Below are 23,542 nucleotides of genomic sequence, written 5' to 3' on the forward strand. Positions count from 1 at the left end.
ACCACTTCATTAAATTCATTATTTTAGTTACATATACTAACACAAAGAAAAAGAAAAAAAAGATAGCTTTAAAATAGAACAAAGAGACAAAAATACTTGTTTAAAGAAGAATTTTCTCACGTTAATTATATTATGCAGAGTAACCCGCCACAAACTGACTGTAGGAAAGCACAATCTTATTTTATCCATTCTACCTAAATACAGTTGGCTCAACTCCAAATAACGGGATTTTAAATCGGTGTGCGAGAAGTGTAAAAAAATGCTTAAATTGATGTATTAAATAAGCGACTTTTTAATTTTTATTTATACTTCAAGTTTGGAAGTTATTTTTCCTTGGATGAAGCACAATTTAAATTCAGGTAGAGAGAGTATTTGGTAGTGGAGTATGTACTTCGCTCAATTGTGGTGTGTATACTACAAATAGTAGCATGCATAATTCAAGTTGATTGCGTGTTCGAATCCCATAAGAAAGAGTAAGAAAAGAAGTTTCTAGCCGCTAATTAATATATCGGTAATAAAATAACATATAATAGTAGCCTTTTGCTTTATGGAATAATCAACCTGACACCCTGCTCTTCTACAAAATCACGAGCTATTATACCAAAGCGGCATATAAGTGAAATACTTGCTCACATAAGAAAGAGCGCCTCAGACTCTTGCGGCACAACATATAAAGCCATTAAGAAATTTACAGTGGAAGTAATCGGGTTCGTTGTAAGCTCATAGAATTAAAGCTTAACATATATTATGATCTAAAGCCGTCTGTTGCTTATAACAATCGATCTAAGCTCTGAGCTGCCGCCAAGCAAACCAGAAAGATTGTGCGTAAAAACAATGAAACTTTAATTCACTCTTGCTGAGGTGAGCTACCCTCCCACTAGAATTATATCGCAGATAAATTAAAGCTGTCAAAGAACTTGGAATAGAAGGCTTACTAGCTACCACTGAACTATTTTCTGTAGTCAAATCACTTTCGAGTGTATAGCATTCCTAATAAACAATAAATAAATGTCTGGAGATAAAGGCTTGTATGAACATGTCAAATTTCTTGGTATCCGAGTATACTGTAAGTATTATATTTCTGGGCTTTACCTGAACTAGTTTGGCTAACTTATTTAATAGCAAATAAAATGTATGTACAATTTCTCTGTCAAATAAATCGAGGAATCTACGTATTTAAAGACGTTCGGTCATTCGACTTGATCTTCCCTGCCGGATTGTTTTTTAGTTTCGTACCAAAACTATTAGATTATTTATGAAAGTCAAAGGTTTGTACTGAAGTACATCATTTATTTTTTCTGCTGCCTAGCATCTAATAAGACCATATTTTGCTAATAATAAAGCCTCATCGCAGACAGTGTGTTATCAATTGACAGTTATTTGAGAAGAGATTTCGGTGAGAAATTCTTGTCAGTTCCCTTTGCTTTAGTATCCCTTAACAATATAGGCCCAACATTAAATAATAATAAAGTATGGTAAAGCAACTACGGAATTAGCATACTGCTTTAGTTATCCTAAATGGACTGCTTGATATTAAAAGTCTGATCCTTATTGTCTTTGTTAATAGCTAAAAGAATCCTGTCTACTTGTCTTCCAAGTACGAAGGATACGACCTTTCCTAGGCATGTCGCTTTGAGGCCGATATTTGACACTTGTAGTATTGAAAGTGTCTTAAGCAGTTACTTTAAAAAATAGCTTTGCTTTATATTTTAAAGCAAAATCAATTTTTGCTTCCAAATATTCGTCTGTAGCACTTACTTTAGTTTGTACTATCTACTTTAGATAATATCTAATTGAGGCTTCTGTATAAAGCTATATGATATTACTAGCAAAGTAATAATTAAAGATAGATAGTAAGTTGCAAGCGAGATAACTGTAAAGTTTTTTTTTAAAGAAAAAGTAAATATTAGAAATGCTCTTAATTCTTCTCTTTTTTAAAATCTTGTAGCCAATACTCTTAAATCCCTCTTCGTTCTTACGCTACTTTCTCTCTTGTTCTCCTCTATTTCTTTTTTCGTTTTACTTCGTTTTTTTTATAGAGGAAATTATGTACTGTTACATATTCTCCTACTTCTGTAATTGTACTGTTGTGAACAGATTTCTCTCATCGCGGGGTCACCTCACTTGTTACAGGGGTTCTTGGTGTAAACCCACCAATTACTCAGGTTTTGAATAGGTCGTGGGAGTCCTTTCTTGCTGTTTGGTTTGACTCTTGGTTGGTGCTTAAGTATATTGATACGGCTTGTGACCTTTCTTGGGGAATATGTAACATGTGGGTTTTTGTGTTTGTTTGAATATTTGATTTTGTACACCTAAATCTGAGCTTTATAATGCCAAAATACAAATTTAAGCTCCAAGCCAATAAAAGTAAAATTATCGTGGGAAACTTCCATACATGGAGATACATCAGTGGGTGTGTATACTGAGATATAATTGTGCTCTCAAGTGCCTCACTGTAATATTAAAAACCGGTAATTAAAATAAATAAATGCCGTCTTAAGATTATATTTCCAGAACTTTATTTTAAGATCCCGGCTTTTGGTGTTGCGCCAACTCTATAGATATGCATAAATCTCCGCATTTCTGTTTATCTTCGATATATTGCGCAAGTTAAGGCGTATTCAATGACGTAAAGGGTGCCTGTTACACTTGGAGATCAAAGCATTACGTATTGGCACTTTAGATTCGGTCAAATGGAAGTTATTTTCGGAAAGACTTAAAAATGTTTTCAGACAAATAATTCTTTATTTTTTTTTTGGATCGCAGTAAAAAGATATTCAGGCAATTGTAATATACTTAGGCCTTTAAATGATGCCAGTAAGATATCCATCACAATAAGTTTCTGAGTACCTATTCTAGTCAAGGCAGTCTCATGTACTGAGTGTCACAATCTGAGTATAAAAGAATCTAAAGAGCAAAGTGAATTCATTTTGACCAGCACTACACAATTGGACTGAAAAAAGGAGAGTATTGAGGAATGAACAAAGGTTTATACACTTTTGTGCAGGGACAAGAACTATGGCTGATATACCCTTGATTGATCGTGTCTTACTTCTTATCTTATGTCCATTATGTCCAGTATCACCCTTGAGAATAATGACTTGTATTACACTTAGTTATTGACTTCCTTTTTTTCATTCTCAAATAACAAGAGTGAGCCTTCGATACCTCCGTAGACAGCAATATTACGTGGCCAAAGTTCCCTGTTGGGCCACGACGTTTCTATCTAACCGGAAGAGTTAACTGTGACGATTTGTCCAGGGCCTGTTGTCTTTCTCTAATCCTTCAGGGCAAAATTATGTGTCCTGAAAAATACAATATATTCATTATACGTATTAGCTTACTACTATGTCCCTACACTTTGTGTGTTCATCAATATCTCTGTGTGGACCTAACTCTCATTCTTTCAAAAAGTGAATCCTGTTTTTGGGCAATTTAATTAATGAAATATCATCTCAAACAAAAAGCAAATCCTGTATATTCGATTACTAACCGTTTGCGCCCTAAGTTTAGACTTACTTGGTCATAAAGGTAGTAATTAGTTCAAAATACACTATATTAATAGCCAGTTATACAGAAGATAATAAGAGGTTGTTGTCATTAAAGTGTAACGCAATCTTGTTTGATATTTTATTATTTATTGGTCTTCTTACGCGTATCATGTCTTTGTATTTCTTTCACCTATTGTATCTAAGTTACCAGAGATCGACAGCACTCACTGGTCACTAATCCCCACCTACCGTTTTATTTCTATTTTTTCAAAGGATAAAAGAAGATTTTTATACGAAAATATTGTATCCTAGTTTGTATTAATTATTATAATAAGAATGAATCCTTAGGGTCCAGATACAGCTATTTCAGACTGGCATATAGGTCATGATTTGTGGTCCGGTAGAGTCAAAATGTCATCTCTCACTAGGAAACGCCGTCCCCCTAAAATTAGCGCAATATTAATAACATCTGATAAAGTTAAAAAGAATCATAGATTAAATACCGAATACGAAAACAAAGAAGAAAAAAGACAAAAAAGGAACACTAGAAGGTACACAGCTGAGCAACCGAGAGTACATCGGTATGCTTTGGCTATCATCAAGAGGGGCATACAAGCTCATAATCATAAGACTTCCCGAAACATAAGCTGACCAAACAAGAGCAAGAAAAGAGACTTCTGGAAAATAACACTGAAAATTTTACAAGAAAAATCAAACTAGACACAGTTCGTAAGCAAGAATACAAGGCGTTACTTACGGCTAAAGGGTTAAAAGCATCTGGGCTTGTTCGAAATATAATAGGGGATTTCAACCGTCGTTTAAGCTTTCAAACTTAAAGTTTTGAGATTAAATTTCAAAAGATAATTGGCTGAAATTAATTTATAACCAATATAAAAAAGATTAAAATCATTGAGAAAACCCTTCAAGTTTTGAACTTTTAATATATCCTTGCTTAAGTATGATTATTATTATTATTTTTGAAATTTAATAACGTTTTGATTTAAATATCTTTGCTTCTTTATCTATTATATTAAACTTATATAATATTATCACCATACCTAATAGAATTGAAAGAGACATTTAGGGTACTCAAAAACTCTCCATAACTCTTACATATTATTAGTCACTGCTTTAAAACTAAAAAACTTAAGTTTGAAAGCTTAAAGGACTGTTGAAACCCCCTATTACACATTCATGAATTGTTTTATTAGATACTAAATGCCAGAGAAATTCCGTCAGGCTAAAAGCAAGATGCCTATCATTTTTTTCGGCAACGGAATGTTTGGGAAAGTCTCTGTTAAGATAAAAGGCCTCAGAACTTATGATACTGGAGTGCTTTGGAGACAGCTCAAAAGAAACCAAAGGTCTGATGATATTTTGCTTGCTTATATTGATGAATTCCATACATCAAAGGTACAAGCTGTCAATTAATTATATCTTATAAATCTAATAATTTTGTAAATACAGACATGTCATTCTTGTAATAAAATGTCCTATACTGAAACGTGCATTTGTTTGAACAGCGTTTTCACTTGCCAAAGTTGTGGAATGATGTGGCAACGCGATGTTAATGCTGCAAAGAGCATTTTCAATATCTCAAAAGTCATCAGTGACCGCAATCGACCTCTAGAATTCTGTAGAAGCAAATAACGTTTTTACCTTATCACATCGCCGTCTCGGACACAATTTTCCTGTTAAGGAAAATATATATTTGTACAGGTAAGAAGGTGTCCAAAAATCCTTTTTGCATGCCTGAAATTACAGTCAAAGCGTGATATAACAATACACTTGGGATAAGCCAAATTATATTACTATTATTAAATCAAATATTACTAAATCGAGCTTTCACTGTAATTTTATTTGTTGACTGAATTTCATTTTTATTTTATCCAAAAAAGGTAAGGCAATCATCTGAATTATAATTTTTATTCGCCTAAAAAAACCAATTGTGTCTGAACTTAAAGTGGCAAAACTGTAGCGTTCAAAGCAAAAAGCAGCACAATAAACCAAACAATAAACCAATGCTCTCATACACATAAATATATATATTAAAAAAAAAGTAGTCACCAGAAGCTTTGCTTCTAACTTTAATTCAATGGAATTCTGTACTATAAAAGCATAGCAATTAATAACGTTTGTTGATTCATTCTTCAACAGATATATCATGCTTCCCCGTTCTCTTTCTCCCTCCACCTACGAACTCTTGGATATCAGGGCTCCCGATCACACAACCCTCAAGAAGTCCAAGGAAGCTCCTTTGGTTGGCCGGCCCCCGTCTCCCCCCTCATCAGAAGCCTCACTAGACGTGTTCAGTAGTGCTGAATTGGCCAATACAATTCTAGAAGGTCTCAGGAAGCCTACCCACAAGAAGTCTATTTCAACATTTGTACTTTATGACAACCGTGGCCTCAATTTGTTTGATAAGATCACGTATCAAGAAGATTATTACCTGACGAATGCTGAACTCGACATACTGCAGCAGAGAGCAGATGAATTGGCTGATCGTCTTCACGATGGTTCGGTCCTAATTGAGTTGGGTGCAGGGTAAGTCTGGTTCGAATTGCAAAAAAAAGTGATAGACTAGCAATTTTTGTTAATCACTTATTTTTTTTAAAACGCACATACACAAACACATACAATTTCTACTTCCATAGTGCCCTTCGCAAGACCCAGTTAGTCCTTCAGGCTATTGAGCGTAAAAAGCTGCGGGTCACATACTACGCTCTTGACCTGGATCAACATGAACTTGAGAGATCGCTCGGAAAACTGGGAGAATTTTGCTATGTTAAGCTAATGGGACTACTGGGCACATACGATCAAGGAATCCCTTGGCTCAGCGAGCACTTCAAGGACACAAACACACACAAGGCCATCATGTGGTTAGGGAGCTCAATAGGAAACCAGAATAGACGCGAGTCAGCCATATTTCTTCGCCGTCTCCAGCGTACCTGTCTTCAGCCTGGTGATATATGTGTGATCGGATTTGATCTTCGTAATGATCCTGCTAAGATCCAAGCTGCCTATGACGACAAGGATGGAATCACGCGAGAATTCATCTTGAACGGTCTCGATCATGTCAACGCTATCCTTGGCCAAAATATTCTCGACCGCAAAGACTTTGCCTATGACTCTCGGTACCAGACTGGACATGGTCGACACGTAGCTCACTATCGTGCTTTGCGTGATATGGGTCTTGTTTATCATTCAAAGAGCGGTGATGTAAAAATCGAGCTTAGTAAAGATGAATTGATCCACATTGAACACTCTTACAAGTACTCACTCAAAGAGACCACACACATCCTCGAATCAGCTGAACTCAATATGCTTGAAAATTGGACTGACAGTAAACATCAGTATCGCCTGGTGGTGGCAGAGTGTCGTCCATTTTCATTTGGAGGAGATCGGAATGCTATAATTCACACTTTATTCCCCCCTGAAAACGCATACCCTCAAGACGTTATCTCATGCGATACATGTAATGATACTGGAATCGATCCTAGTGTCGCTTCAAACACACTTCCCAATCTTGTCGGCCCCCTACACTGGCCGGAATTTTTACCGTCTCTCTATGAATGGGAACAACTATGGAAGTCGTGGGATACAGTCACGGCCATTATACGTAACCAGCCATCTATGCTCCATGAGAAGCCGATCAAGTTTCGCCATCCCTGTATATTCTACTTGGGCCATATACCCGCTTTTTTGGATATCCAGCTCTCTCGCAATGCCATTGACCAGGACATCAATCCAGAACACCTTTTGACTGAACCGGCTGTATTTGCGGACATATTTGAGCGTGGTATTGACCCTGACATGGATGACCCTTCCAAATGCAATCCTCATTCGACTGTACCTACCGAAATTAATGGCTGGCCATTGCTTGATGACATAATGACTTATCAAAAGGCAATTAGAGCTCGTCTCGAGCGTCTTTTGATATCGTGGGAAGTTCAATTTCAGACTGCCGGCGCCAACGGTAATTGGCCATCTACCGTAACCAAGCGCAAACAGCGAATTATGCATATGACGTTTGAGCACGAAGCAATGCACCTCGAAACCTTGTTATACATGCTTGTCCAGAGCCCCAACGTCCGTCCACCTCCAGGAGTAGGACTACCTGACTGGAAGATGGCAGAAATCTCAGCATCATTTGCGAGCCAATTTTCAGCCAAGAAATGTCTTGATTCTGCGCCTATGTTAGAGATGAAGGCTGGATCTGTGGTACTAGGACATGAAGACGACGAATCCTCCGATTGGACTCCTATGGATGGTGCTCCTGTGAATGCTTTGGAAAGCACTACCACTCATGGGCTGACTTCTTTTGGGTGGGACAACGAACACCCCTGCAGGGTTGTCAGGGTATCCGCTTTTAGTATCCAATCGAGACCAGTCACCAATGGCGAATATCTTGCTAAACTGGGCAATCGACCTTTGCCAGAATCTTGGGGACGTATTGCCGGACAAGACGTAATTGGAGTGAAAACAGTGTTTGGTTTGTGTCCAATGAAGTACTGTATGGACTGGCCAGTCCAAGTCTCGGCTGCTGAAGCAGAAGTATATGCTAGTCTTATGGGAATGCGACTTCCAACAGAGGCAGAGTTAGTGATGTTTAGAAAGAGTGCAAAATCTGAAAGAATCCCTAATATTGGATTTGGTGAGTGGAGTCCGACAGCTCTAAGAAATGATGAGATCCACATTGTTGGAGATGTCTGGGAGTTGACTGGAACAATTCTGGAAAGCCACGAGGGGTACAATCCATCGACGATCTATCTTGGCTATTCGAGCGACTTTCTTGATGGGAAGCACAGGGTAGTGCTGGGTGGAAGCTGGGCAACACATCCACGCATTTCTTGTAGAGAAACATTCCGGAATTGGTACCAAGCTAGCTATCCATTTGTGTTTAGTGGCTTTCGTCTGTGCAGAAGTTAGTTTATGCTTTTTGTTCTTAGTGAAATATAACCAATAAAAGAGAGTGATATCATTTTGACGAACAGTATCCAAAAGAGAAGCTTTCTCACGATGGTTTGGTACTGCGCACCCAAAAAAAAAGAAAAAAAGTAAAAAAAAAAGAAAAAAAAATACAGCATCTTGAGAGTCGGGAACGACTTACCTTGACCTTTCTTTCCCAGCTCCATTCTTTTGTGGTCCCAATGCCTCGTCCAAATCTTTATTCTAGTTTCTTTAGCCAGTCTTTTGTAGTGTGTAGTGACCCACAATCGTATCTGACAGGTGTCGAGACATCTCCTATCCACTGTACTGAGTTCTATGGTCTGTCGTCTGATCAAGACAAGGGTGTCCGGGAGCCATGCATGCGTCGGACTAGCTCAGCTTGTTCGGACCTTTCACGATACCTCCAGTCATGTTCAGCAAACAATAAATCTAAATGGTGGATAGGGCCCAAACGACGATTCTCAACCCTCAGTTATTCGGATGAAGATGATGCGAGCTACCATAAGCATTCGAGAAACGAAAGGAGCCTTTCGGCAGACGCGCTCTTTTGCCAAGAAACGTTGGCAACACCTCAACTCACATTGGATGAGCGTGACCAGAGTACATTCCCGTGCCTTACTTCTCCTTTAGCCGAAGATGTAAATATCCCAAATCGGCTTGGAATGTCATTATTACTTTGGAGTCTACTAATCAATCATTTTGCTTTCTTGTTCTTGCTCTCCTTGTTCCTCTTATTTCTAGTTACGGTCTTGGTTACCTGCTCGTGTAGCAGTTGCAGATAAATGGTCACTTCTCTACAGCCTCGATCAGCATGGCTGTAGTTTAAGCACTTTGTACAACCGTATTCACGACAAAGGACCATGTCTTCTAGTACTACAGAACACAGAAGACGAAGTAAGCAAATGATTTTGTTCCCGGCCCTGTCACACTCACCCATAAACTACTTTTAGACATTTGGAGCCTATCTATCGGAGCCGTTTAAAGTAAATTCCAAATATTATGGATCGGGTGAATGGTAAGTCCAATTGAATGCGTATAGACTTTCTCTAATATCGTCTTTTGTTAGCTTCTTGTGGCGTACAGATTCTTCAAATAAGCTTCATGTATATCCGTGGACAATGGCCAACGACTATCTTTTGTATTCCGATCAAGACATACTTGCAGTTGGTGGAAGGTGAGTTGAACACCATTCACTCGTGATTATATACAGCTACTGTTCAATATATTTTGGTTTCTAAATCAAGTTTATTTATTTGTTTGTTTACTTGTTTATCAATTGCTTCACAGCAACGGTAAATTTGGTCTTTGCCTTCACGCAAATCTGACAGACGGACACAGTCAACCATGCCTCACCTTTAATAACCCAGCCTTGACACAAGATCCTTCTTTCGAATGTGTTGGCATCGAATTCTGGGGATTCAAATTTTGAAAAGCAACAACATGAAACCTTTATCATCATCTTTATTTCTTATCTTTACAAAAAGTACTATCTTATTATTATCAACTATATCATTCTTCCTTTATCTTATTCGCATCTTATACAAAAAAAACCAAGCAATTATTTTTCTTAAAACTAAAAGAAAGGAAAAGAAACTCAAATATTATATCTATATCTATGTCTATGGCTATATCTATGCTTATTCTATATATGTAAATAGACATTTATGTATTTGTGTATTTACAAATCTCAAGGATACTTTATAACAAATTTAAAGATATCAAAACATACATGTTATATAAATGCTATATGTATATGTATATGTATATGCATAGAAAAGAAATCAAATATTATCATATTTCCCTATTTCATTTCTAGAGAAAAATTCTATCATACAAGCTGTATTTCGTGTGATTTCTCATTCACTCTTATTTTCTCAAGTCAGGTGTGAAAAACCATTGTCAATAAAAGAAGAGCCAGACCAATAGCGCATTTTCTAGTCCCATGGTTTTTAATAGTTTAAGTTAATCTCTTATCTAACTCAACTTGGTTGTATTGTATGTTCTCTTACCTGGGCTACCTTATCTCGTCTGTCCGACATTTGTTTTCTCTTCTTTCCGTGCAACGCATATGGTCTGATATCTAGATTTTCGTCACATTCCTCATAGTCTTCTTTACTCGACTGCAGATCGCCTTCCATCATACTCCAGAGCGCAGTTAAAGATGTAGTGTGTCGAGGAGTCCATATTGTACTTTCCAATGACACGGGTGATGTTGGAGATGGTGAATGAACCTCAAAACTGTCTTCAAATATTGGCCAGAGAGACATAATAGGCTTGTTATGTCGCACCTTGCAGCTTTTAGGCATCTGGGTCTCTTCAGAGATTTGCGGCACAATATTCTCAGCCTCGATTTCTTCAGATGTCTTTGTGTCTTGGTCTTGGCCTTGGTCTTTGTCTTGCTTTAACAACGTAAGATATTCATTGTTCAGGCGTGTATTTGCACTATCCAAAGATCCCATCATCTCATCCCACAAGTCCATCCCAGACACTGTCTGTCGAATAACTAATGAAACTGGCTCTACTTGTACAACATCCTTCAAAAGAGCCTTGTCTGCTTCCAAAAGTGCTGCATATTCATCACTGTAGGTTTCTATAGTAGGATTGAATTCCTCGAGGAATGTCGGCAAAAGTGAAAGAATGCTAGTAGAGCGCCGTACAACGCATGGAATTCCGTCTTCTTTATCGTCTTTAATGATTTCAGTCGTAGTTGTGTCTAACTTGAGCTCATTTACCAATGGCGATGAAGATGTGGTCACAGAGCTGGTAAGATACTTCTTAATCGAGTTCACATGTACCGATCCCTTTTTCTTCTGGGCTGGTTTTGCCTTTTTCATTTTCTTTGCAACATTTTTTTTGTCGAGCACGTTAGTCAGGTTCAATGATCGTTGAGTAATCATAGGCTTTAAAGGATCGAGAGGCCGTGTGGGACCATTTGGCTGAAAGGCAAGAGAGGGTACATCCGTTTGCTTTTCCTTGGTACCCTTTACAGGTAGCTCACGATGTGAAACACGCTTACGCGGACTAAATGTAAGCATACCAGAGGGAAGCATGGATGGATGAGGTGGAGCTGGGGGAAGTGTACAAAAACAAAGAAATCATGGAACAAAGAGGTTTTTATTCATTTACAGTCACATGCCCAATATGGGCATTATCACTCTTCAGCTACATCTTGAATAGGCCACTGGTACTGATTATGTGGCGTGTGAACAACCCCATAGCGATCCATAAACTTGCTTAGCTTAGCAGGCCCACGCGTGCCGTATGGATATTTCTCTGGAACAATTTTATCTTTTTCAATTCTATGGAGAAGTGGAGTAAAAATCTCCCAAGAAGCTTCTAATTCGTCGTCACGCACAAAGTTGGCACGGTCACCTCGCATCGCGTCGAGTAAAAGGCTTTCATAGGCATCTGGTATTTGAAGGTTTGAGTATCGATTCTTGTATGTAAGATCTAATTCGGTCAACAGACAATCATCCGAGAATCCAGGAGATTTGTTATTGAACTTGATGTAAATCGCTTCATTGGGCTGTACACGAATCACCAGCTCGTTGTGAGGTGCATCTTCGAATAGAATACCCGGAAGGGCTTTGAATTGAATTCGCACCTCAACCTTTGAAGTTTCCATAGCCTTTCCTGCTCGCATAATGAAAGGAACATTGTCCCAGCGTTCATTGTTAATATAAAAGGCTAATGCTGCAAAGGTAGGGCATGTGCTGCCTTTTGGAACAGTTTCATCATCGAGATATCCAGGTTTATCGTTTGCTGCTGTATATTGACCCAGTAGACAATCTTCCATCTTGATTGGCTTTACTGACCGAAGCAATTTGACTTTTTCATCCCGGATTGCATTTGCATCACGTCGAATAGGACGTTCCATTGCCAAGACTGACATGAGCTGCAGTAGATCTATTCATAGCGGGTTAACGGACGATGCAATATATGTGCGATTCTTTTATTATCCTGTTTCTTTGTTATATCTTCAACTTACGATTTTGCATCACGTCACGGATAATACCATATTCATCAAAGTATCCGCCTCGTCCTTCAGTTCCAAAGTTTTCTTTTAAGGTTATTTGGACAGACTTGATGTGATATCCTGACCAAAGGGGACTAAAGAGCATGTTCGCAAATCTCAAAGTGGTTATGTCCTTGATCATTTCCTTGCCCAGATAATGGTCAATGCGGAAAACCTGATATACATTTCATATAATTTAGACAAACAGTCCTTAGTTGGTATTTGCTTACTTCTTCTTTTTCATCAAAAAGTGGAGCTAGATCGCTGTTTAGCTTTTTATAGCTTTCGAGATCCTTTCCAAATGGTTTTTCAATAACCAATCTATTCTTTCCTTCTGTGGTTCGTGTGCTGTTATGAAGACCAGACGCGACTGATAAAAATACAGAAGGTGGAAGAGCCATGTAGAAAAGTCTGTTCTTTTGTCCCTTCTTAAGCTTGTTCTTTTGCTCCCAATCTGAGATATTTTTGTCAAGATCCTTGAATGCCTCTTCTTTGTCATATGCACCACTAATATATTCCGTAAACTTTAGAAATTCGTCGAGTTTTTTCTTGTCTTCTTCAGAGTCAGTTTTTATGTGTTGAGTAATCTTTTTGACGAATTGCTCGCGGCTGAATTTGGAGCGTGCGTAGCCTATTATGTGAACCTTCTCTGGCAAGAGATCACGTTTATAGAGACCATACAGACATGGAAACGACTTTTTGGTAGCTAAATCTCCTGATGCGCCAAGGACTTTATAACAATAATATTTTCAATCAGTCAGGAGTACAGTATTTTAATAAAAATCTTAAACCGACCAACAACAGTAACTCCTCCCTGCATCTCTCGCTTGAGATCTTCTTTGATGCCAGCAATTGTACTTGTCATAGTAGGTGTATTAAAGTATTAGTTAATAATAGAATAAAGGAAGATACTTGGCCCAAAGTTCTGTTTCTATTTATTTGAATTTATTTGAACCAAAATGAAGCCTTTTTATTGCATAATAAATGCACTGTTTAGCTCCGTCTCAGCCTATTTTCTATAGTCAGATTGAAGTAAAAAAAAAAAAGGACCGCATATTATTTAAAAGGTCGAAAGATAAAATAATCCCATTTTACTTGACGTCAAGATGAAGTGTATATTGTTCACATTCACTTCAGCCGTCCAACTAGACGCTACATTAGACTGCGCTGATTTATCCACCTTGGCTTACTCCAAATTATGCATAATCATTCCTTGGTCTTGGTGAATATGAATAAATTGGTATGTCGCCACATTAAAAGAATGATATTTTGACTTTCTACAGTGTGGGGGTTGTCAGATAAAAAAAAACTTCATTTCTAGGGTACAAAGCTTATGTCGTTTCTCTTTCTTTTTCTCTTTTTTTCTTTCTTCCTTTTTTTCTTTTTCTTCTTTCTTTGAATACAACATCCACCTTATGAGGCTTCGACCAAGCTGTTAAGAATGATTTCAGTCTCAAGAACCTGTATTTTTTTTAAAAAAAGAAAAAGAATATGAAGATATATTGAGTTTTTAAAGTGATTAAAAAATACAATTCTATCTTGTATACACAATTTTACCTCCATTGCTTGCTTAGACTCCAAGTGGCGACGTGCGGCCTCGAGCCAATCAAATGCCAAAACCTTAGGCCACCCCTGTAACTGGTTTAACTCACGAACGGCAGTATCCAAATCTCCAGTCTTGAGGTAATGCCCAGTTCTGGACAATACGGACTCAAGATCGTCACCCTCAACAAGTCCATGCTTTTTGAACATGAGAGTTGACAGGAAGAAACTCAAAATATGAGCTCCAAAGCCACCATCCAAAGGAACAAGGGCTACGCGTCTGGCCTCCTTGGCTACGATCTCGAAACGCTCAGCAAGATCTCTTTCCTTGATTCTATTGTTAGCGGTATCCTGGAGGTAAGTGAGGTTGACATAGCTGAGATGTCCACGACGGGATCTGTCGAGAGCAGAAGCTGTGGTGTTGGCAGCATTCTCAAGAGCCTTGAAACGCTTGCTAACATTCTCGAGCTTATCGAGTCGAACGGCACGCTCGTTCTCTACCAAAAGCTTAACTTCATACATAAACTGACGCTGCAGAGCATCGGCCTGGGCAGCCAGTGTAGTAGCACCCTTCTGCTCTAATTCGGCCTTTTGCTCGCTCAACTTCTCAGCCAAAAGGTGAGCAAAGTCCTTGTGAAGTGTTGCGCGAGACTTCTCAGCTTCCTCCTTCATTTCAACATCCTTAATATGGAGTTTATTGATGGTCTCCATTTGGTTCATGATAAGGTCCTTCTCAGCTGAAATTTGGAGATTCTGCAACTCGGCCTCAGTTTGGTTGCTCTCGAGCTTAAGCTGCTCCAGGCTGGTGACAATTGCAGACTGGGCAGAATCAAACTGCTTGGCATTATCGGCCAATACATTCAGATCCTTCTCGGCTCTTTCGATAATATCACGTCCCTTTCCAGCGAGTCCTGCATCATTCAAAATCGAAGCGAGTTCACAGACAACAGAGGACAATTCCTCCAATGACTTGTTGCTGGTTTCGATTTTCTTCACTACAATGGGCTTGGGTTGTTCAATAACAATTTCAACAACGGGTGCAGTGGTGGTCTTGTCGCTAGTCAGACTAATCTCGCTAGTTTTAACAACGTCTGCTGCATTCTCCTTCGGTTTCTCATGTTCGACATCGAGTACGAGGCGAGCAGGTGGTTTTTGGCCGCTTAATGTGAGGTATGCATCGCTGGCGTAGTTGTAGGCATTGTTGGCAGCGTTCTTGGCATCGTTTGCAACTACATACAAATTATCGACTGCACCGTCAACAGTGCTCTTAGCGTCAAGAGTGGCTCCGTAAGCAGACTGCATAGCTACTTTTGCCGCCTCGGCGTACTCCTCGGCTTGCTTTTTCAAAACAGCAGCCTGCTCCTTCATTGCAAGGGCCTGGTCACGATATGCTTGCAGATCGTTACCGTCCTTCAAACCTTCAATGAATACTACAGTCTCGCGTCCACCGGGTACATTGGTGGTGAACTGTTTGTGGAAGACCTTATCTTGAGTAGCATAGTAAGCTGCACCAGCATAGGCAGCTGCACCAGTTAGGGTAATTCCAAGCAAAACTTTTCCAACTGATCCACTCTTCTTGGGTTCACTTGTCAGGGTACTCTCACAACGCTACAGGGCAATAAAAGTAAATGAATGAATAAATGTACATTCTTAAACACACCGAGACTTTAATAATTGTAGAGTGATTTGGTCGTGTGTTACCTTTGAAATAGTTGCAGTTACAGAGCGAGATGTGAGTGATGACCTGGTAAATCCAGGGTTGTATAATTTCGAGACTCTCAGCATGTTCCTGAACGAGAGAAAGAAAGAATAAACATACATATATACATGTATACATATACGAGCAAGTCAATGATCCTTTCAACTCACAATCAATCTTGATTCTATTCCAATGGTATGTGAGTGAAGAATGCAAAGCAGGAAGAGGCGTGGAACAAAAAAGAGATGGCGAAGGGTGGTTGAACTGGGTGAAGGCTACAACACTTGCTTGATTTGCAAATGAAATTTTGTTTTTTTTGCAAGCCAAAAATTCACCTGTCGTGAGGGGGAAAAATCCGCCCAGGTGGACGGAATTTCATCTCGAAAAAACATAGCGCTTTAAGTGACGTAGACGTGGTATTTAAATACCCGTTCTAACGCTGGATCTTGTAGTATCTGAAAAGGTTTTGGACTAGACACAGCAGTAAATAGGATGGACACCATTTCAAGCAAGAAATTACTCCAAAGGGAAGGAAGAAAGAGAAGATTGAGGTTAAAGGGGTTAAAGGACATCAGCAAATAAAAACAAGGGAAAATGGAGTACATATGATCAGCTTTTGCAAGATGAACACTCCGATCCAAAATGTATGTGTATGTATATGTGTATATATAAACATTCAATTGAACAAAGCGTGCCCAGATCAAACTTTGTAGGTATATTGTAGTGTCTGAAATTGATTTCATTACATAAAACAAATGTCTTTTGTATCCAAAAGCCTTGAGACCTTGGAGTTCAGTCTCGTGCCAAATCTATCCTTGGACTTCTTTTATATGAATTTGGTACGAATTATAAAAATACAATCTCAAACCAAACCTCTCCATGTAACGTATTAGCTATACCCAACTTTATTATATATACATGTTGTAATATACGTCAGTTCAGTACAGTATTGATTGAGAAATTTCTAACAAAAAAAACCGTTAAAAAATATTATATTAAATCTGGAAACGTGAAACCAGCTAATGAGATTCTTTTAATTTATAAAAGAAAATGACAGATAAATACAGATATTAGGGACACGACGTTTTCAATATATGAACTGATGTTCCCTGTTATGGTATAGAATGTTGAAGCAGTATGCTAGATAGATGTTTTATTACACACATACATATATTACAGAATCTATGTTAGTAGTGGAAAACTATTTATAGAAAAGCATATACCTAATATGGCACTTTCGTGGTTAGTTAAAGCCATTTTACTGTCTTGTACAGTGGTCCCTCGATAATTTCAAGGCCTAGGGAAGGCCAGGTGTCGAAATTATCAGAGTAAAATTAACGAGTTCGGAGTATATATTTTCCGCCAACTATGGGCGGAGTTTACATTATTCTTTAATAGAAAAAAAATATATCAAGTAATGATTCGATATGCTTCAATCCTCTGTTTAAATTCATTCTAGTTAAATATAACCCCTGGCTGCATTACTGTTTTCTACCCCCCTGTCTCGTAACCAATTATTGTTTCAAATTCTTATTCAATCAAATAATAACAGCTTTTTGGTATGCTTTTAGCTTATTATATAATGCTTATCTAATATCATTTTCAATTTTTTTTGATACTTTAATGAAATCTATCAAATCCAGAACTAAACAATAAAAATGAGCAAAAAAAACGTTTCACTTAATATTGCAAATCACCTTGAGATTTGTGATATTAAAAAGAAAAAGCCATCTATGAGTAACCCCCAATTGGCTGAATGGGCAAAGGAAACCTTTGGCCTTCAAAAAGCTCCTGATGCTTCTACAATCTCGAAGATTTTGAAGAGAGGAGACCAGGGCTTGATAATGCAAGCCGACGTAAAAAACAGAAAGCGCGTTAGAAAGGGAAAATGGCCTGTATGTAATATATCTCAACATTATGCATTTTTGCTCTATATAAAAAATAAAATTAACCTTATTATATTGTCACACAACTATAGCAAATTGAAGAAGCAGTGATTCTTTGGATCAACATTGCTGAAAATAATCAGATTCCCATCACTTGGGAATTGATTAAGACTAAAGCTACTATTTTCGCTGAAAGAATAGGCGTTAAAGACTTTAGTGCTTCTCAAGGCTGGATGGAGAAGTTTGGAAAGCGTCATTGCATTAAAATGAATCGAATTCATGGTGAGGCTGGTTCTACTGATATAGAATCGCTTCAGATTGACAAGGCTGCCATCAAAGAGAAGATAGAGGGATATAGTGTTCGTGACATATATAACTTTGATGAAACAGCACTCTTTTATGCTACCCCACCAAGAACAACAATTTCTCACCAGAAATTTTCTGGTTGGAAAGATAACAAGAAGCGCCTGACTGTAGGTCTCTTGTGTAATGCGGACGGAACGGACAAGTGGTCCGATGTACTGATGATTGGGCATGCAAGAAGACCAAACTGCTTCAACAAGAACAACAAGAAGCAAGAAGCAAGTGATCATGGATTCTCCATGTATCATTACAATAGCAATGCTTGGATGACAAGATCGATCTTTCATGTTTTCCTCCGTCGCTTTGATCATGCCATGAAAGCTCAAAAGCGCAAAGTTCTTTTGATTCTCGAAAATTTATCTGGTCATATAGTTGATTATACACCTACAAACGTCGAGCTTCTTTTTTTGCCACCAAACACCACTTCCCACCTTCAGCCATTGAATGGTGGTATTATTCGGGCATTCAAGGCTTATTTCAAGTGTAAGCAGTATGGCAAGGCATATCAATACATTGGCATGATTCAAAATGGCAATCAAGATAAAATCGGGCCAATTGATAAAATCTTTGAAATTGATCAATTGTGGGCCATGAAATGGATAAGAGAGGCTTGGGAATCTGTCTCGGCAAAGACTATTGAGAACTGCTGGAATGCAACAATCTTTCGCTTTATTGAAGACGAAGATAGTGAAGGTAGTAGTAAAACAATTTATTGGTCATAATAGTAGTATAATCTTTCAATTCCACTTTCTTAATATTCTAAATATAATTTATAGATGTAAACCAGGCTATGATTCAGCAAAGTCTGGCTGAAAAGGTTCTCGTCGAGGGTTTACAAGAAACCCTGGACAAGATTGCTGGATCAGGTCTTCTGTCTCTGGAAGATTGCCCAACAAATGAGTCTGATCCACTCTATGAGAGACAATGCACTCATAGAGTGGTCAATGAAAATGAGATCGCAGATATTGTGATGGAAGAATATGACGCCGACGAAAATGCAGCCAACAACAGCAATGAAGAAACTGCTGAAGTGGAATCAGCAGTTTCTTTTAAGAGAACTTATTCTGCTTCGGAAAAGTTTGAGTGTGTTTGCACGCTTTTGGATATCTTGGAAGACGAAGATATTGACAGAGACTTGGTCAGTAAGGTTGAAGGCCTTCGAAACAAGTTCCAGAAAACCGCGAACTCAAAGCAAACTAAAGTCACCAGCTTCTTCAAGTCTTTTTAAAATTTATTCTTTTTCAAATAAAATAAAAACAATTTTCTATAAGAAATATATTTTTCTTCATTTAAAAATAGAAAAAAAAAGTTAGCAGCCAAGTACAGTCAAAGCTTGATTTCGTAATATGTTTGTAAATAGTAACAATTGCAAATAACAATAAATAGTAATGACAGATAGAAATAATAAAATCTATAATAAAAACTTTTATAACAAAACAAATTAGAATTATATTTATATTTTTCAAGTAAATAATTTTTACTAAACAATTAATAAATGAAACTTAATCAAAATATAGCACATATAGTTTTATTTTATTTCTGAAAAAAAAATGAAAAAAAAATTTTAAAAAAAGTAAGCTAGATGACAACTTGATAACCCAGTGTTTGGCATGAAAACTTAACGCACTTGACATTGATGTCAATTACAAAATCGTGAAAAACTAGAATTAAAAAAAAAAATTAAACCAAACTGTAACTATATTGCTCTCGTCTGATTGGCTAATTTTTTTTCTTTAAGGATTCAAGGCCAAAAAATTTCGTGAAAGTGAAATTAACGAGAATCGTGAAAGTTAAGCCCTATTTTTCGAGTTGGGTCTTCAGAGCCTTGAAATTATCGAAGCGTGAAATTAAAGGGGCGTGAAATTATCGAGGGACCACTGTATAATCTTTTATTTGAAGTTTGAATGCTTTAGCTTTTATTACTGAGGAGCAGTTGCATGTTGAATACATGCCATGATTTCTCTCATGCATTTTTTGGGCTCAGAGGTCGAAACGTTTTTGATTGTGACTGTATTCATATCCTAAGAACTATTAGTCAATTATAGCTTTAAAGAAATAAGAGACAGCTAAGATACTACTTTGCTAATTGAAAATTAGCAATTAAAAGGCAAATGTTAATAAGTACTTTCTATAAACCACTAACACGAGTCTTATCAATAAAGAAATATATTCTTTCAACCGGAAGGAGGGATATACTGTTATTTAAAAGCTCCGATGTTATAGGTATAACGTTTGTAAAGATTCAATACTATGCACTAGGAACAATTGTTACCCTTGTAATTAAATATCATAAACAAAAATAAGTTTATTTGAAGTCTATCAAGGGTGTGCACTATAAAGTCCCACAAAATACTGGCATTCTCCAAAGCCTCAAAAGCTGTATTTTTCAGGAGTAGGAGATAATTGACCCAAAAATTCTCCATATGAATATAGCAAGTATCCTGAGTACACTGTTTTCGGAAAGTAAATCCGTCATTGGTCGAAAACAAATGCATACAGAATCGAGAACAAAATTCATATAGCACAAAATGTAAATTCGCCCTCGCTGGAAAATCAGATGCCCATGTTGCCAAGATTATTTTGCAGTACAAACCTTGGTATAATTGGGTATATAAATACACCCCAAATGCTTATCATCTTTTTATTTCTTTTTCACAATTACACCAGAAATTATATGACAATGAACATTCAATTTTTGTATGAAAATGGAAAAGGTTCTGCTGTTGACGAATACGGCTGGCCTGAGCCAATGTATTATATTGTTGATTAGGAGCAATTTCGTTTCGAAACGTTGAGTTCTCATACACAATATTTAGATCAACTGCATCTTGAGAGTGAGAAAATTATAGAGACAATGCAGATCGAAAGGGTAAACCCTAATAATGACGTTAAAATGAAAGAGACATTAATGAAACGAAGTTACACACACTACTCTGATCAGGACAAAATGAAGTTCTTCAAACTGTTATTTGAGAGATTTTTGAGTGCTGCTGCTGCAGAAAAACAACTAGGGTTCACGTTCGTACAGGACAGAAATGGGCTGCACAATACGAAAAGGATCCTGAAAGCATATTTGAGAAACGGAGAAAGACTGGCCGCCCACGTATTCTCCATGACAAACACAAAAATGCTATTCTTGAGTGCATTGATGAGAATCCTTCCGTCGTCTTAGACGAAGTAATGAAAAATTTAAAGCATACATTTACAGAATTAAAAGTATCTAAAACTACTTTGTTTGATTTCGTAAAAAAAAACTGCAATTTGTCTCTCAAAAAAGCTCGGCTTCAGCCCATAGACCGAAACAGTGAAGAAAGGATTCAAGAGCACTTGGATTGGATTCACAAATGGGATAAAACAGATATGGATTTTACAAGAAATTGTGTCTTTCTTGACTAATCTGCTTTCCATATTAATCTGAAGCTTAGTATAGCATGGACAAAGAAAGGCACACCGACAGCAGTTACAGTTCCCAAAACACGAGCAACAACAACAGCCATTCTAGGTGCAATTTCTGGCGAAGGATTAATAAAATATAGTCTTAGGCTACCGCAGCCTCCATCTAATAAGAAAAGAAAGACAGGTGATGGTGTTGGGTATATGAGTAAAGGTACGGTGACAGGACACTATACTAGCTTTCTAGAAGCTACAATGGATGAAATGGACCAATATCCACATATGAAAGGCTATTATCTTGTGATGGATAACGCCCCTATCCATACACCAGAAGACATTGTTAAATACATAGAATCTCGTGGTTACCACTGCGCTTATTTGCCTTCATATTCTCCTGAGCTCAATCCGATTGAGCAATTCTGGTCAGTTGTCAAAAGCAAAATAAAACGCAACAAGTTTCTCGAGAAGAAAACGCTGATGACCCGGATCAGTGATGTCTCTAATAGCTTGAAGTTAAGTGATTTTAAAGGGATTGTTAAACATTCTCATAAATGCTTGGACAAGTGTCGTAATTGTCAACCGTTCTGAAGCAGCTTTTTTTATTCCGCGAAATCATTGAAATTAAAAAAAAAAGTAAAGAATTCTTTTTTATTGGTTTCAATTAGCGGCCATTATACAATATTTGTAAACGATGAAGTACATATTTCTTAATCCTTTGATTGGCTAATGAAACTGCTGTGCTAGCTTCGACTGCAATTGTCGAAAAACTGACTTTGGTTGCAACAGTTGCTGGGGACAAAGTTTGATTTTCTTTTAAGGTATACTGCAACTCGTCAACAAATCTTTTCAAAGTAGACCATGATTGTGATGTTATCTTGTCAGATCCCTTTGTATCGCTATACGCGTTAAATGTTTTAATGGCAGATTCAAAGCTGGCAGGAGTTCCTTTGAGGAATGAGAGTTCCAAGGCTTGTAAAAATCGAGATGATAATTTACCTACAGAATTGGCTGCAGAGCCGTATCCTTGATTGTGAGGCAAGTCACAAACGGGGAAAACAGAACATGGCATCAAGAGATCAGAATCAAATTCTGCATGGGAGGCTCTTGTCATAGCGAAAGTCGATGGATGATTGAATCCTGAAATAAGTTGACGCATTGATGTGACTGATTGGGCTGGCGAATAAGTCATTGTCTCGTGTTTCATTATTGCAATAAGCTTCTCCATTTGGTTTTGGCGGAACAGGCACTATGGCGGAGAAAATGGTAAAATGTTACCACTTTGGTAACATAGCTGCCATTTTTCGCGTTTTATATGGAGTTTACGGAGTTAGAAAGCCGAAGTAAAAGACGAAATCGTAACAATTTTTATATGTGGGGTTTGTTACAATTCTAAGCAGTGAAAGTTTGTGAAGATTTTACTAGTAAAAATGTAAACAAGTTAGGCATGTGACAATGAGATTTTCTTATACCTATTTTATTTCTTACATACCAAAATAAATGCTCACACCAGAAAATGTAAGCCAGTTATCTCGGAATATAGAACGCCTGTACAGTCCTAGACTTTAAGTAAACGACTGCCGTTTTTTACTAAGTAAAAAATGGCAATTATGACTCTGTATAAGGCCAAAACAGGCAATGTTACCATTTTTTACATAATAAAAAATGACAGTTATTAGGGAGGTTTGTGCAATTTTGTTTTACCAATCTCTTTTCCAATGTACTAATATGAGCAGAAATGTCTTACCAATCTTCTGAAGTTTCATTTTGGGGAACCTTACGGACAGCCTGACAGGACAGCCTGGACAGCGTGTACCCTAAGTTTAAGGGGACGACATTTCTTGGTGAGGGGCGACATTTTTGTTCTACCGGAACACAAAACGTGGCCTTTTTTTTTCGGCAAGAAATAACTCTATCTGGCTCCTAATGATGCAGAATATCTGAATAAAGACATTCTTTTGTACTTTTCAGAAAAAGAGCAGATGGGGATTACTTACCAGCTGGTACTGTCTGACTGTGGAAATAGTTAGAGGAAAGAAAGACAAAGACATGATATGCGTAAGCAGGTCAATAAATAGTAAGATATCAAACAAGATTGCGTCACAATCTAATGGCAACAACTCCTTATGACCTTCTGCATAACTGCCTTTTGGTATAGTGTATTTGTGATTAAGGGGCTTCTCAAGCGCCCGACAAGACCCAAAAG

At 37.6% G+C, this 23,542-nt stretch overlaps 10 protein-coding genes across 10 annotated transcripts; 5 read left to right on the forward strand and 5 right to left on the reverse strand.

Annotated features, from left to right (window-relative positions):
• Window positions 1-132: 132 nt before the first annotated feature.
• Window positions 133-1,531, forward strand: PHYBLDRAFT_172342 (hypothetical protein; the record flags this gene model as incomplete). The annotated part of the gene is made up of 6 exons (XM_018436774.1): window positions 133-160; window positions 205-251; window positions 316-359; window positions 537-714; window positions 1,019-1,066; window positions 1,472-1,531. 6 exons carry the CDS (start codon window positions 133-135, stop codon window positions 1,529-1,531), a joined length of 405 nt encoding a protein of 134 aa, XP_018287749.1.
• A 4,116-nt stretch (window positions 1,532-5,647) lies between these two features.
• Window positions 5,648-8,531, forward strand: PHYBLDRAFT_127007 (hypothetical protein). Its single transcript, XM_018429139.1, has 2 exons — window positions 5,648-6,035; window positions 6,146-8,531. The coding sequence occupies exons 1-2, from the start codon at window positions 5,656-5,658 to the stop codon at window positions 8,418-8,420; spliced, it is 2,655 nt and encodes an 884-aa protein (XP_018287750.1). The 5' UTR covers window positions 5,648-5,655; the 3' UTR covers window positions 8,421-8,531.
• Window positions 8,532-8,641: 110 nt separating this feature from the next.
• Window positions 8,642-10,010, forward strand: PHYBLDRAFT_78272 (hypothetical protein; the record flags this gene model as incomplete). Its single annotated transcript, XM_018443349.1, has 5 exons — window positions 8,642-9,079; window positions 9,183-9,335; window positions 9,392-9,456; window positions 9,508-9,615; window positions 9,729-10,010. 5 exons carry the CDS (start codon window positions 8,642-8,644, stop codon window positions 9,868-9,870), a joined length of 906 nt encoding a protein of 301 aa, XP_018287751.1. The 3' UTR covers window positions 9,871-10,010.
• Window positions 10,011-10,315: 305 nt separating this feature from the next.
• PHYBLDRAFT_149492 (hypothetical protein) lies at window positions 10,316-11,491 on the reverse strand (the record flags this gene model as incomplete). Its single annotated transcript, XM_018432283.1, has 2 exons — window positions 10,316-10,375; window positions 10,451-11,491. The coding sequence occupies 2 exons, from the start codon at window positions 11,489-11,491 to the stop codon at window positions 10,316-10,318; spliced, it is 1,101 nt and encodes a 366-aa protein (XP_018287752.1).
• Window positions 11,492-11,592: 101 nt separating this feature from the next.
• Window positions 11,593-13,321, reverse strand: PHYBLDRAFT_172347 (hypothetical protein; the record flags this gene model as incomplete). The annotated part of the gene is made up of 4 exons (XM_018436775.1): window positions 11,593-12,347; window positions 12,430-12,631; window positions 12,687-13,186; window positions 13,252-13,321. The coding sequence occupies 4 exons, from the start codon at window positions 13,319-13,321 to the stop codon at window positions 11,593-11,595; spliced, it is 1,527 nt and encodes a 508-aa protein (XP_018287753.1).
• A 197-nt stretch (window positions 13,322-13,518) lies between these two features.
• PHYBLDRAFT_127010 (hypothetical protein) lies at window positions 13,519-14,554 on the reverse strand. Its single transcript, XM_018429140.1, has 2 exons — window positions 14,014-14,554; window positions 13,519-13,917 (listed from the first exon to the last, which is right to left on the reverse strand). The coding sequence occupies exons 1-2, from the start codon at window positions 14,518-14,520 to the stop codon at window positions 13,870-13,872; spliced, it is 555 nt and encodes a 184-aa protein (XP_018287754.1). The 5' UTR covers window positions 14,521-14,554; the 3' UTR covers window positions 13,519-13,869.
• A 3,244-nt stretch (window positions 14,555-17,798) lies between these two features.
• On the forward strand, window positions 17,799-18,425 carry PHYBLDRAFT_91973 (Homeodomain-like DNA binding domain-containing transcription factor; the record flags this gene model as incomplete). The annotated part of the gene is made up of 1 exon (XM_018443780.1): window positions 17,799-18,425. A coding segment is annotated over one exon (627 nt), but the record flags the coding sequence as incomplete, so codon positions are not given.
• A 1,440-nt stretch (window positions 18,426-19,865) lies between these two features.
• On the reverse strand, window positions 19,866-20,441 carry PHYBLDRAFT_66066 (hypothetical protein; the record flags this gene model as incomplete). The annotated part of the gene is made up of 2 exons (XM_018441581.1): window positions 19,866-19,954; window positions 20,219-20,441. The coding sequence occupies 2 exons, from the start codon at window positions 20,439-20,441 to the stop codon at window positions 19,866-19,868; spliced, it is 312 nt and encodes a 103-aa protein (XP_018287756.1).
• Window positions 20,442-20,620: 179 nt separating this feature from the next.
• On the forward strand, window positions 20,621-21,342 carry PHYBLDRAFT_172350 (Homeodomain-like DNA binding domain-containing transcription factor; the record flags this gene model as incomplete). Its single annotated transcript, XM_018436776.1, has 2 exons — window positions 20,621-20,697; window positions 20,946-21,342. 2 exons carry the CDS (start codon window positions 20,621-20,623, stop codon window positions 21,340-21,342), a joined length of 474 nt encoding a protein of 157 aa, XP_018287757.1.
• Window positions 21,343-22,000: 658 nt separating this feature from the next.
• Window positions 22,001-23,194, reverse strand: PHYBLDRAFT_149497 (hypothetical protein; the record flags this gene model as incomplete). The annotated part of the gene is made up of 3 exons (XM_018432284.1): window positions 22,001-22,585; window positions 23,041-23,059; window positions 23,118-23,194. 3 exons carry the CDS (start codon window positions 23,192-23,194, stop codon window positions 22,001-22,003), a joined length of 681 nt encoding a protein of 226 aa, XP_018287758.1.
• Window positions 23,195-23,542: the final 348 nt, after the last annotated feature.

The sequence above is a fragment of the Phycomyces blakesleeanus genome, assembly GCF_001638985.1.
Source record: "Phycomyces blakesleeanus NRRL 1555(-) unplaced genomic scaffold PHYBLscaffold_21, whole genome shotgun sequence".
In the NCBI taxonomy this organism is placed as follows: domain Eukaryota; kingdom Fungi; phylum Mucoromycota; class Mucoromycetes; order Mucorales; family Phycomycetaceae; genus Phycomyces; species Phycomyces blakesleeanus.

Bases quoted from the DNA above. Each gene is read 5' to 3' on its own strand.
- PHYBLDRAFT_127010 (XM_018429140.1), bottom strand. From the start codon at position 14,520: ATGTATGAAGTTAAGCTTTTGGTAGAGAACGAGCGTGCCGTTCGACTC. The intron at 13,918-14,013 runs GTAAAATTGTGT...AAAAAAATACAG, and splicing joins AGTCTAAGCAAGCAATGGAG to GTTCTTGAGACTGAAATCAT.
- PHYBLDRAFT_127007 (XM_018429139.1), top strand. From the start codon at position 5,656: ATGCTTCCCCGTTCTCTTTCTCCCTCCACCTACGAACTCTTGGATATC. The intron at 6,036-6,145 runs GTAAGTCTGGTT...CTACTTCCATAG, and splicing joins CTAATTGAGTTGGGTGCAGG to TGCCCTTCGCAAGACCCAGT.